Genomic DNA, 14,969 nt, shown 5'->3' on the forward strand with positions numbered 1-14,969 from the left:
TCGAGGGCTATCTGCATTAAGGGAGGGATGCCTTCGTGGAGGACTTTTTAAGGGAAACTGGCTCGTATACACGTTACACATGGGGAAAACCACGAAAACGCCCATGCAGCCAGCCCGTTCGCGGGATTCGAACCTCGGACCGAACTACCAGTGTTCAGCGACGTTACCGCTCGGCCGCTGGTGGGCTTATTGTTAAGGAAAAAGTAATATACAAATATAAATTATCGTGGTAACAATGGCAGAATTTAGTAATATTTAACTTAATTATTCCACATCGTTCTCAGTAACATCATCAAAAGGATCAAAACGTGCTGATTAAATGATAAACAGAATGGCATGAAATGGCAAAACGTTAAAAGGAAAACTCAAACAACTTTAAGGGAAAAAATGTCATATGCCTTTTTTAATTTAAAATATGTAAGCAATTTTCATTTTTCCCACTGCGTGCTTTCTTAGTGTAAGTGATAGCCAATCCGCTATCATCAGTAAGTCCGGAGCTCAATTGAAGTAATATCTAATAAATAAAATAGATATTATTGCAGAATCTGAAAAAAGCACCAGTGTGCCAAAAAGGAGACACTAGTAAAAGTAAAAGCAATATTGAACAAACTGGACAAAATTTAAAGCAAAATGAAAGAAAGGAAAATAAAAATAAACGTATGTTGTAATTGGCGTGGGGAGCATATGTTAAGGATTCATTTGCTATGCTAATTCATTTGCTAATTAAAGCCCTGGACCTAACTTTTTTTTTTTTAATCGAATGGCACTTGCTTTTTTTCAACAGTGGCCGATCCATTTTATTGTGGAGGCACCTAATAGGCGGCCATCGTTACCTCCTATGAGGTAACAGACAATTTACATCCATGCCTACTCCGAAATTCGAACCCGAGCCCTTCGCAGTCGGCTTCCCTAACCACTATACCGTCTGGGCGGCCCTTGACTTAACTGCGAGCTCAATACTGATTAAAAATAAATTCAAATACATGGCTATACAACTAACCCATAAGTTTCAGTCCTGCTCCAGAAGATCCCTGTTGCGCATAAATTGCATAATATGCGCAAAGAAAGGATAAGCCACAGCATTCAAGGATGACAGAAAGCAGGTATAATAAATAGGTTCTGTGTAAGAGGTGACGAGCTCGAAGCGCTTCTGTAAAAGGATTTAAAAATTAAATAAATATAGAAAATAAGAATTTCTTATTATAAAATATAGTAGTTATTAAACTGTGCTTACGAGTTTCGACGAAGGACATAAGTAGAAGCACAATGTACAGCACAAGAAAACAAATATCCACTTGCAAAATATCTGAAAAAAATAAGTAAATGTAATATTACTTTCTGCCTATCAGATAAAGATTTCATTAATTTAAATTTCACGTCACGTTAAATAAGATGAGAATAATAAATATTATATTAAACATCAGACGTTCTTCAGAAAATTACTTCAGAAAATACTTAATATTTTCCCTTTATGGAATATCTGAAACACGTTTGCTTATACGAGTACAGGTACTGCTGCAAGAGAGTGGGGCACCACTTAATATATCACTAGAATTTTGGAGAAAATACTTTAACACTTAGAATTTTACACGTATTGTCCTACTGCGCAATCTGTGAAGCTCCCCCCAATTACTGCTGGAGAGCACCCAGGGGCTTGTCCGAGTGTTTTCCATCCCTCTTTCCTCAACACCAATCAACTCGAGAGGGCTTTCGGCTCCTCGCTATGAGTGCTCTCATACTGCACAGTCACTGTACATTTGCTAGCATCTATACCTTTATCAGAATTCCAACTCGGGCCCATCGATCCGGCACTCAGCCTCACTGACCACTATACTGATCAGGGGGATTACACGTGTACAACTGAATTTCTGCCTCCATCTGATCATAATAAATAATAGATGCCTTAGATACTGGTTAAATATGTTCGTTGTTCATTCAACGCTCACTGAATTTGCAGCAAAAATGGGGGGAGGATTAAAGGAATTAAGGTTTTATAATTTTGCTAGTAAGTTAGCTGTTCTGCTTTACCTTTTTCGTATACAACCCCATCAGTGGCCGAATGGTTAAGAATAGTGGCATTCGATCAGGTTTTATACCGTTTAAGCTTTTCCCATACGGAGCTAGGCGCTTAAATATTTGATCGTTTGCATGTTTTAACTACATTCGCAGTCCCCCCTCCAATTTTCATAACTTTACGATTTTTCCTTCTTGGAGGTAGGGTTTTGATGTTGAGCTGAGTGAGCTGTGATGGATGAGGATGATGTTTAAGAAGGCCTTTTTCATGTTTTTAATTTACTCCAAGTATTTTTAAGCGATAAAACATCAAATAACGTTTAGGTCTTATATGTAACTTGAGGAAACGAAGCGAGCGGTATAAGAGAGTTTTCTAACGTTATATTTTCTAGTTGCTATTCAGATTTGCAGCGTTTTTAACTGACAGTTTTAGTGAGCAGATCCAAGTGATTCGGCACACAAATATCTAGAGTGTCTGCAATCCATGTTCAGATATTGAATTCATTCAAGGTCTAGTTAATTTAGAAGATAAATCACGGCAAAAGTTATGTACGACCTCTTGGAGATTTAACTAAGATCTTTCGTTATTTTGAATCATTAAATGAAATTGTCTTTTATACTTTTAGCCAGCAGTTGTTGCAATTATAATTTTATTTCAAGTTCATAACATTCAAGTTGTGATTAAATAAATTTTTTATAAGGTTAAACTTAATTTAGCTTAATCTAAATACTAATCTAACCTTCTATCCTAACAGGAAAATTTTCATCTGCTTTAACTGTACAATTATTACTTAATAGTTAATCAAAAAGAAAATTCACTACCTGATACCAACAGTGCTTACTTAGCACAAATGGTGAAATTTCATTATGACCAGCTGAATTTGGCATTCTTCATTCTTGAATTTAAATGTTTATTTCTATTTAAATCTTTTCTCCTTTACATATTCTGGTGGAGTAGACGAAACTGCAGAGATGTAGGACAGATTTTAACATAAGCAATTATATGTTAATTAAAATAAACCTTATACAGTTTGTTTTAAACTTTTGTATCTATTAGGATTTAATCTAATCTTATTGTATCTACATTACGTAAATATTTATATATGGTTCGGTAATTCGCTTTCATTAAAGGAAGTAATCCCTCTTTAAAAAAAATTAGAGTTTTTAATCACGCGTATTTTTAGAGCTTATTAAATCTCGGGATATCCGTCGTTTATTCCCAAACCGATGGTTTCATATCTTTTTATCGGGAATGGATATTATTTGCGGTGTCTTCTAATACAATTAAACCAAAGCTGCTCGTTCTTGGTATTCCTAAACTACCTAGCCTCTGTTTAAACTATATAATGATTAAAGTTTTGCTTAATTTAGGTATGGCGCTTGTTGGAGTTTGTATCCAGAATTTCTTTCTTTGAAAACGAATATTCTATCAGAAAAGCTATCTGGAGCTGTTAATCAACCGTGAATAATTTATTTAATCATGTGATCGAGAAGATATATCTTGATTTATTGACATATTCCCCTCTCCTGTTTGGGAAGGAGATCATATCGGTTTAGTGGAACGGCGGAAGATGCTCGCCATCTCTCCAAAGATCCTACTTTAGTTGAAGATTCTGTAAATACCTCTCTGAGTAAGCCTAACCACCATTCCATTCAGAGAGGATTACGTAGCCACCCGAGGGTTGTATGAATATAATCTCGTTTCGTTTTGTTAAGGTATTCTTTCTGCATCTGCAGACAACAATTCTTATTCTAGCTGAATTACTTTGAGTAATGCTTTGGAGTATAAATCAGGAAACGGACAACCCAAAAACAAGAGTAAGAAAAACGTATTAATTCTAATAACTTAAACATTACATATTTTAGAAGATATTGAACTACAGAAAACAGTAATATTAAGTATATGCATATAATAAGTATATATATGGTATTATATAATGTTACTAATATTTTATGCAATATCTAATCTTTTATGATGTCATGAGTCTATGAGTCTATTTATGATGTCTTTTATGATGTCATGTTACTAATATTTTATGCAATATCTAATCTTTATGATTTCATTTTATGAAATCGTGGAGAATAATAGAAATATTAAATGTAATGATATAGAGATGCAGTGGAAACATTAGTGATGTCATGAGTAATAATTGTAAAGAAGATATTCCTACAGATCCTTGCAACAGAAATCGAAGATAATTATCTAATATCTGAAAAACACAGATATTAGAATAATATCTAATTTTTTTAAAATTAAGTTTCTCGCAAGAAATTCGGTTTTATGACACTTAGGATTAAATATTCGTTTTAGTACAGAATATGTAAAAATTTAATTTTGGTCATAAATCTTCAATGTCATAAATCATTAAACTTTCATTAAATCCTGATTACTCACATTTATTTTCTTATTCGTAACTTACTCATTTATATTAAAATTCATGTTAAAAATAACTATACTGATCAAAACAATTAGGTAATACTGTGAATGCGTTGTGAAAAAACCATTAATCATTTAAATTTTTAGTAAAAATGAAAGAAAAAATATTAAAAAGAAAATTGTCAAGCTAATTAAAGCTCGAAAAGTGCAAATTTTGTCTCCGACTTTGAAAATTACATCTTTTCGATAAAAAAAATGGAAAGTGACTTGAAGCATTTTTTACATACAGGAACATGAAAAGAAACTGACATGCATTAAATGCTTCATAATAACTCACATGCATTAAATGCTTCATAGTACGATGTGTCCGGAACATGACTTCGAATTGGTTACCTGGAGGATCATCAGTTGTTTAGGAACAGACCAAACCTAACCTGTTGTAATGGAAGTCTATGGAGTGTCCTAAAATGTCATTTAAAGACTATGTAAACAATTTTTGAAAGCTAAAAATGTTAGGTGAAGATCAGAAGATCATAGGCTTATAGCAACACAAAATAAGGAGCCGTATTTGTCATTAACAGAAGAAACCGCAGTGTCAGAGCCACATTTCTATAACAGCACCTACGAAGGGCAACTAGCATTCAAAGTAAATCGACTCTATGATGCTGGTTTGCATGCTCGCAGACCTATGACTTTTATTTCTTTAACAGCGTACTGCCAGCAGAAGTTGGATCCAAGAGCGCCTCAATGGGGGACGAAATGAATGAAGCAATGTTCTTTTCTCAAACGACTCCTGCTTTAGTATACAGCGTCATTATAAACGGCTTATAAGAATGTAACACCGGAATAAATCTGCGTTTAGGGACCTAATTGATTAATTTGAAGAAAGTGGACTACATCGCAAAAATCGGAGATGAATTTTTCCTGATTTATGATAATGCTAGCCTATATTATGCTCGTCTCGTGGACGACTTTTTTTCGACAAAGGAATCCTTCGAATGAGTTTGTCATCATGTTTCCAAATCAAAAATCAATTGAACATGTTTCAAAAATTTCCTCAGAAACAGTGAATAGCTGGAAATTGCTCTTTACAAGAGTGTCAGAAGAATATCCTAATCCCTTCTCAGTAACCTTATAAACTCAGCTTCGTAAACCCCACACTCTACAAGTCTGCAATCAGAAGAAACTCCACCCCTTATTAAAACTCAATTTTATCCAAGAAATCACATCTCTGTGTTCATTTTTATGAACATACGCAGGCTGTGTTTTTTTTATTTTCCGACAAAAAAAGAGAACAAAATGTAATTATTCCTTATTCTTAATATAATTTTCTTTTCGCAAAGTTTACAATACCTATGAATGATATATCAAAACTTTTCAAACAAGCAAAACTTTTCTTTTTCCTCAGTTTATATTCAAAATAATAATATCCTGTAACTGTTTTGAGTTGCTTATATTTGTTGTTAAAAAACATCATTCAAAGGACTTACACAATTCGTCCGCAGAAAAATGTTTGAACCATAAATTGTGCTCATCATTAGTCATTGTGATTCTGTACCTCAAATACAAGCCCTGTAAAATATAAAAAAAAGACAAAACTTTTAATTGCTTGAGTGTAGTAGAAGCTATATTGCATGCATGCATTGCACAGCGTAAGCACACAAACAAGTATAAGATTTAATAAACAAACAAACAAACAAAAATCCACACATTAAGAACTTGACAATTCAAGTAATACTCCTCATGTAAATACTTTAGGATCCAAATGCAATAATTAAAATGTTAAGGAGACTATGTTCCGAAGAGTATTACGGTAGTAGAAATACCGGCCTTTGAAGGCAGCTATCAATAATACGTAGCTAAATTAATCAGTAATACTTATAAATATATGGTATGTTCTTTCTTTTTTCTGCATTCTTCCTTTTAGCACAGCGCGTATTCGAGAAGTCCAAATTCGAGTCCTGGCGAAGGCATTGCACATTTTTCATGTCTCCAGCTTCAAAATAACCAAATGACTCTATAGTGGCGCCCGAACTAAATGATGGTGGATGATGATTCTTTACCACTAGGATTTGGCGATTGAGTCCTCTAATACCCAGTCGCCTTTTAAATATTTCCCCCTTCTTTCTGCATGCCTTCGTGGTGTAACGGTAGCACACTCAGCATGTATTCGAGAAGTCCAGGTTCGAGTCCTGACGAGGGCATTGCACATTTTTCATGTCTCCAGCTTCAAAATAAAGTAATGACTCTATAATATTCTATAGTATTCAAAAGCATAAGCATAAGCGGTGTATTATACCATATAAAATGCAACAATTTCGTACAAGAAACAAAAGATAAAAAAAAAAAAATTAAGATACATTTCCCATTTTATTATACCATGATCTCATAAGGTAATCTTTGTTTATTATTTTGCTGCAATAAACTCTTGAAGTTTTAATATCATTGAAAATTTTGAAATATGGTCCCTCTTCACTATTATTTTGTGTATATGTTTGAAGAAATTTTGCCTGTCTTAAAAAGGGACATGGTAAATATGTTTATAACAAAAAGTTTTTGATAAAAATATATGCTACAATCACAAATGCGTGGTTACGACTTCATCGGGAGAAAATGTGTTTTAGCTCACCTCTACTTAGCGCACTTTTGAAAACTGTCAATTTGGCTCGTATCTGAGCAGCGTTTCCTGAAGGATTACAATTCTAAGAGACACTATCATTAAATAGCGGTACACTTAAAGAAATAAAGTTTTTAACTTACCTCAGTTTTTCTACTCGTCTTCCTCCACCGGCGGATACAGCTTGATGATGACTGACAGCAGTTACGGAACTCATAACAAATTCATTCGTACGGGTTTTCAAACCAGTATCTCGTAATCCTTAGAGTGTCACAAATACACAAATGTCTGGTTAAACCATGAACTTCTCCTCTCACTTCTACAAACATCATGCGGATTCAAACTCCCTTGCTTTCAGCAACTGCATTCAAATCCATTTTTTTTTCTTTCTTTCTTTTACACAATGCATGCTGTCTCTACATACCGGATATTTAGATTCAGTCAACTTATTAATCTAACACATCTTTTTTCCCCTTGTAACTCAAAATCATAAAAAAGTAGTTTAAACGTTCATTCATCTTCTTCATAGCCATACCCTTTTTCATAAAGGGATTTATTACTTAGAATATCTACAAAAATTTTAAAAAGACTGCTTGAAATCCTTCACGTATAAGAATAGCAACGATCATTGGATATCTTCGATTATCAAACTGTTACAAGAGTTAAAATATTACTCCCCAACTGCCCCCCTACAAAATCCTTATCAATCATCAGTCATCTTTTGCACTAACATTTTCAACCCCTTTCGCTTCTAAGTCTCAGAAAATGATAAAAAAAACTTGCCAATTAGTAATAAAAAGCAAAGCTTATGCGTTCCATGTGCGTTAATTCTGCAAATTTTTCCTCTCCCAGTCCCGCGAACATGAGATGTATACTTGGATACTTAATTGATTCTAACTTAAGCAGTAAAAATTTTACTTAAGTTTATTTAATTTAGTTTATTTATTAAAACTTTGGTAAAAGTTTTCAGTTGGGTACCCCTTGACATTTTTTGGTAATTTGTAAGACTCCGAAAAGCAATATTTCCAAGATGGCTGTCATCCAAAACAACGCCAAAAACTTATGTTACCCCCCTTTAAAGAAAAAAAAAAAAAAAAAAAAAAAAAACCTCGTGCACATATAGACTGTTGCACATATATGATGCAAATCATGTGGTCCCAGAATAGTTCCTCCTTCTCCTGATCCTGGTACTGGCGATGCCAAATAAACTCCGCAAATCAGGGATACAAAATATCGTCCGACGAATGCCGAAGACCCCACTTACGAAACTCACACTTAATCTGGCACTACATGACCTCAACGGCGTTGGTACCAGCCCCAATTTCGCGAACCTTTTTAGTGACAAACCCATTCACAGCCACAAGATTGATCCTTAAGCTCGACCAGACGCATATCTTTCATACCAACTTGACATTCATAGCGAGAACTAATTAGATCTTATTCGTACATCAATCAGTTATAGCTTTCTTACCCATTCCCTCTAAATCATGATTTTTTTATTTTAAATTTTATTTTACCATGTATACTTCTTTGTGGAAGTGATTTAACAACGAATAATTAGAACCAACCAGCTAACGAAAACTAAAGGTAAATTAACGGCAATTAAAATTCCAGTAATTCAAAATACGATCAAAATTATAAATACGTGATTTGTAGTGTGTGATACGCGTACTACAAATCACATAGTCCTCGATTATTCAGCTAAGAAGTTCCAATCAGATTAAACTAAAGAAAAATATTGACAAATAATAACAAAATGACTGCCATAACATTGGGGACACAGAGTCGATTCTGGGTTAGAAAACCGGTAATAGAGTCGGTATTTGGCGGCGAATCAAAAGGCATCATTTTCTGCACTAGAACAAAAACCTTTACTTAGCACCTTCAAGTAACACAACACGAACTTAAACTCAGTGATAGTGACAGTAAGAAAATACAAAAGCGATTCGCAGAAGCTTGCCCGGATGGAAATGAGTTATGGAATGATGATTTTATACACACATATAAAATAAATGCAAATACGGGTTAGGCGTGATAAAGCAAATGAAGGTAAATGAATCTCAAAATGGATAAAATACAGAATTATGGGTATAAATGCAAAACAAACAGGACAAGAAACAACAAGGAAGCAAGAAAAGAATAAACAAATACAACAGAAAGTTAAACACAGGGTCATCTTCTTATTCTTCGCCACAGATCTTCACGCCGATCAGTGGCCGAGCCGTAAAGTCGCTGAACACTGCTAGTTCCGACCTGGGTAAGTTTCGAAGCGAAAAGTCTAGCTTCATGGGTGTTTTCGAGGTTTTCTCCATGCGTAATGTATATACGGGCCAGTTTCGCTTAGAAAGACCTCCACGAAGGCATCCCTCTCAATGCAGGATTTACGTATAAGCTACACAAGCGATAGCTTAGGGCCCCAAAAATTATAATATAGTATAACAGACTTATAAAGGGCACCATATCTCAAATAGCTTAGGGCCTTATTAAGTCTAAATCTGGCTCTGATCCCTCCCCTTCGGCAAGTAGCCGTTGCGTGCTTCGCCATAATGAAATAAACCAAAACAAACCATCCAGTGCTTCGCCCTTTTTAGCCATCGCCCCGATCAAACTTGCAATAATTTGGGTGAAAAGTGAACATAATTAAAAATGAATTAGGATGCAAAGAATAATTTAAAACACTGGAAAAAAAACTGGATAATATATATATATATATATATATATATATATATATATATATATATTTTCAATGGCCGGGCGCATTATTTAATAGCTTGCACCACTACAAGGGCCGGAAGTGGCGGCCATTTCATTATGGAAGTACCTAACAGGCTGCCAATAATACATCTTTTGAAGGGACGGACAGTTACAACCATGCCTTCTCTGGGATTCGAGCCCAGGCCCATCTACGGCAGTCAGGGTCTATAACCACACATCGGTTGGGCAGCGGAGTATATAAGTAACTATATATACAGGGTTATTCTAAATTGTTTTTACAAATTAAAGAGGGATAATAGTACTGATCCAGAGGAGCAATTGATTAGATAATTAACATCTTGCAATTGCTTGCGAGGTTGAGACCTTGCGAACCTAAGATGTGCATTTGAGTGTTTATCATTAAAGTCTGAGCTCGAATTAACCTTCGAACGCCAAGTTTTCGGTTTTATCCGTTTTTTTTTTTTTTTTTTTTTTTTTTTTTTCCCACTCTCTGGGAGTTTTTCACTAAACTGATTGCGCAACTTTTGGACTCGTTCATTCACTCTCCCAACACTGTTGTAAGTTCAGGTTGGAATTCTAATATTCCTTTTTTCTGCCTCTCAGACTGGAATGCGGCTCTATGTTCTATGGTAATTATTGCTCAGCTGGATGAATACTATCACCCCTCTCAATTTATAAAAGCAATTTAGAATCACCCTGTATATATCACTAAGTATATATATTACTAAGTATTACTTTATACATCACAAAGTATTACTTTACTAAGTAACTTATATACTTAGTAACTGATCTCTTAGGAGATGAGTAAGTAAGGGCTGAGTACAAAGTCGGTATATATGATCTTCTTTCTCCTTGCATAATCATCGACAGCTCAACGATTACAACACCAGTCACCAAATCAGAGGATCGGGGTTTTTGACTCACCCACTGGTCATTTCAGTACACTGTTCTCTCCTTATACTTACATTACATCACGCTACTTGATGTCCTATCGCACTTCTGTACTATTTTGCATCACCATTATATTTTCATATAGGGTGCTGTACAGTATTAGTTCAGTTATTCTTTTTCACAATCTTTGTTTCATTCTTGTTCACAATATCTGTTTCAAGAAAAATGTTACTATATTTTTTTCTATTATTTAGTCAAGGTTATTATTACCATTATTCCTCATCGTTTGTCAGAACACTCTATCTATTTAATCATGAGTTTTGGCTTGTACTTCGAAACTTTTTATATTATAACTTCTTTTTCTGCATGCGATGTTTTCTTTCAATTGCGGATTTTCTAGGACATACTTCCTAGTGTATGCACAGTACTTAGAATATCCCACTTAACCTTGCAAATGGTCCTCGTACCGGCAAACGCATTTAACGTAGAATCTTCAGTATTTTTTTGCTTATATAGAACCATTTTTTGTATATATGGTATACATCTTCTTTTCCTTTTTATTTAAGCATTTTTATTATCATTCGATTTTATTCTAGTACATTCCACATTTATTTTTTGTATTTATGCATTTTTAGTCTTCACTTAACATTTTATACCACATGTTCTTCACTCATTGACTTTTTTCCTGTTCACAATTACACTGGAACCTACATCATCGCCTTAGCTGTGGTCTGCAGCATTCTGTTCATAATATTCTCATTTTTAGTGTTTTCGATAACCTGCCCAGTAATGTGCCTAACCATTAAGGTAAAGGGACAGTGCCCACGTCCTCCGTCACTTATCACTTATCACTTAGCTTACTTACCATTGATCTCGCATCTATCCTAACTGAGCTGAATGCAAGGGTTCAGCACTTAAGTATCAGTTATCAGCGCATGATATTATTATTGTTGTAGAGACATTAGGTAATTTTTGGAAGCAGGAAAGATGAAAAATATGCAATGGCAATGCCTTCGCCGGGAATCGAACCGCGGACCTCTCTATTACGCGCTGAGCGTGCAGACAACCACACCACGAAGGCATGCTAGGAAGGCGGGAGAAATACCTTATATTGTAAATGGTTTTATCACGGTTATTTTTTTTTAAACAAGCATATGAGACAAATAGAAATTTTTGTTGCTTTACCTATTGCAGTAGTCTCAAAGAGAGAGAAGAAAAATCTGAAAAATTCAGATTTCCACGATCGTCCAAAAAGAGTTTGCTAAGGTTCTTTTACGTTCTTGCTAAGCTCCCAGTCTGCTAGTCTGCTGTTGTACTCACTCCTGCTACCCCATTTCTTTCTGTCTTTTAAGCTTTATTATTAAGCATTATTTTATTTGCACTTGTGCCATATAAAATTCAACAACAAAATTGCAAAAAATTTAAAAGCAACATAGCAGCATATGTTTAGAATTCTCGATGCAATATTTTGATATATATATTCCCCCCTTTTTTTTGTTTTATTGTGTTTTTTCCGTCTTTTCTCGTTTCATCATATCAATATTAAGTTTTCTTACTAAGCTGACTTACAAAACTTTTTTTTACTTAACGTTTTGTGCTTTAAATTTATTAATTAAATATCATGTTCGCACTTACCTCACATACAATCCAATTAAACAGCAAAATCACAAAATATTTAAAAACAACATATCATTAGAATTTCGGATATACAATCTCATGCCCTTGAGATAAAAATGTTTTATTACATACAATATTGCCACTGCTTGTGCTTAATTTAAAATTCATTAAAGCTTTTCAAAAAATGAAATATAAAATTCAAAATTCCGGCATCCAGGTGCCCATGTTTGTGTAGAGGACTATGCCTTCAAATTTTGATGGCCCTTGGTACCGCCGTTTTTCACAATCCGAGGAACATACATATATTCATGCAGATTCTTCATAATTCAATGTCTTTAAAAAAAAATACAGGCGATAATATATGGCGGCAACAATCTGAAAAGTGATACAGCCTTTTATAGTGCTCGACGAGTTCCGGTTTTGAGACTAATAGCCCATTCGGGCTAACACACTTTTAGGCTAAAAAAAATGTGAAAGGTTTCAGATTTAACCGTCGCCCAAAAGGATTTGGTAAGGTTTTTTTGTTACACTCACAGATAGCAGTATACCAGTCTGCTCGCATTTCGGTAGTCTCGCAGTCTACTAGTCTGATCCTGTACTCACACTTGAGCTGAGCTCGCAGTCTACTAGTCTGCTCTTGCACTCACTCCTGTTAACCCATTATTTTTTTTCCATGTTTAAGCATTCTCGTGAAAATGCAGTTCTGAGTATATAAGGCTTCTTTCTTATTTTTTTAGAAACATCGAAACAGATATTCTAGCGTCGAAAAACAAATATAGGCCTACACAAATAGTTCAGCGTATGCAACTTAATATACCTTTCGGTTCTTTTTTTTGTCTCTGAAGGACTATTGTTTTCGTTTTGTGATGCTGCGTCGGAACCATATAAACGGCGTATCGCTTTTCAAATCGTTTCTACCAAATACTATCGCTCTGCATTGTATTTGAAGAATTTAAATAATGAAGAATCTGAGTAAATATATGTATGTTTCTTGCATTGTGATAAAACAACCGTACCTAGAGCCATCGAATTATGAATGACGTAATCCTCCTACGAATATGGGCATGTGGAAGCCCAAATTTGGAATTTGTTTTATTATCGATTTCATATTTTGTAAAACTTTAACGAGTTTTTGAGTAACAAATTTAAGATTTAAAACCGAGCAATGGCAACACTCTACGGGAGGGGAAACTTTTTATCTCCAGCGAGCGGAACTGTGTATCGGAAATTCTAAAGATATGCTCATTTTAAAATTATTTTGCGACATTGCTGTTGAAGTGAATTTTATTTTAAGTGCAAAGAACATGATATTTAATAAATAAAGGTAACACACGAAACGTTAAAAAACGTTTTGGATGTAATTTAAAATCTGAAACCTTTCAGATTTCTTTTTTTCCGCATAACTTTTTTTGTTCCTATTAAAGATTGCCTGATACTTCTTTTACTTATTCATTTACTTATTTTCTCTGACATACCGTGAAAAACACACCCTTCACATTCGCTTTTACACCCGAAATCAAATCTGACCTTCACTACGAACGTTAATGTGAAATTTGACCTTCGCAAAGAAATTCACTTCTTATGTTCAAGTTTCACAATTTTATCTTCCCCCCCCCCGCAAACACACACACATACCCCCCCCCCGAAAAAAAAGGAGAAAGGGGGGAAAAAACGTTTAACAACTAGCTGATAGCTAAGTTATATACATTTGGTATTAACTTCTAAAACTCTGCCATTTAATCTGGTTGCAGTTTATTGTGGTCTTTTCCTGGGAAATGCAGTAAACGTCATTTGACTTAACTACTTTTGTTTAAATTTTAACCATACTTTAATTTTTTTTTCTATGGCTAAGCTAAGCAGTTTCACATCGCAAAAAGTAAAGTTGGGACGAATCAACGAAACAGAAATTTTCTTGAAACCAAATTCAAAAATGTTCTCAAATCCCTTGCGTAAGAATAACAATAAAAAATAATAAAAATAATTAACCCTAACTTAATGTAAAAATATTTTAATTGAAGCAAAATTTCAATTCTGGATTTTAACGAAGCCCAATATTTGAGAATACAGTTTTAAAAGTATCCTAAATTCATTAAAAAGATACGAAGGAAATTTAATAAATGAAGTGCGTACTTAAAACTTTTGAATCTTGAGATTCATTACGTCAATATCATTTGCCTAAATATATTTGATTTTACAGTTTACATTTTTCACATTTTTCCAGAATTTTTTCAACTCAGAGCAAGAAGAAACGAAATTATTTCAAGAATTATTGTAGGTAAACACTAAATATGAAAGCTAAATTCTTTTTTTAAAAAAAATTAGGATCTGCATTCTGGTAAACGTGGTGGCTGTATTACATTTAAAGAAATTAAATAGTGACGAAAATTTAAAATTCTAAATTTAGGAAACTTAAATTTATTTATTAAAATTTAAATTTAGGAAATTCTAGATATGCTGTTTTTAAATGCTTTGTGATTTTGCAGATGAATCGAATTTTATACCGGGCAAGCGCCAAGAACGTGATATTTAATAAATAAAGTAAACACGCAAAACGTTAATAACATAAAGACGAAAAAAAAAAAATTCTAAAGCCATCTTAGTGAGAAAATTGAACATTGATGTGATAAACTGAGAATATACTTAAAAAAAAATGTAAAAATGTTTTGCCAACTCTTAACTCTGCATCGGAAGTTCTAAACATATGCTGCTGCATTGCTTTTAAAATTGTTGTGATTTTGC

At 34.0% G+C, this 14,969-nt stretch overlaps 1 protein-coding gene across 3 annotated transcripts in view; it reads right to left on the reverse strand.

Moving 5' to 3' along the window:
* Positions 1–14,969, reverse strand: part of LOC118180330 (transmembrane protein 145-like) — a 107,924-nt gene that overhangs the window by 37,862 nt on the left and 55,093 nt on the right. For 2 of the 3 annotated variants that reach the window (XM_085815312.1, XM_085815311.1), the window contains 3 exons: positions 5,881–5,962; positions 1,235–1,306; positions 1,001–1,150 (listed from right to left, as the gene is read on the reverse strand). In XM_085815312.1, the coding sequence (XP_085671438.1) occupies positions 1,001–1,150; positions 1,235–1,306; positions 5,881–5,962 (304 nt within the window). The remainder of the gene's footprint in view (positions 1–1,000; positions 1,151–1,234; positions 1,307–5,880; positions 5,963–14,969) is intronic. The other variant, XM_085815313.1, reaches the window with a different exon arrangement.

This window comes from Stegodyphus dumicola, chromosome 4 (genome assembly GCF_044657685.1).
Source record: "Stegodyphus dumicola isolate Sdum_Otavi_A_Nest chromosome 4, ASM4465768v1".
NCBI lineage: Eukaryota > Metazoa > Arthropoda > Arachnida > Araneae > Eresidae > Stegodyphus > Stegodyphus dumicola.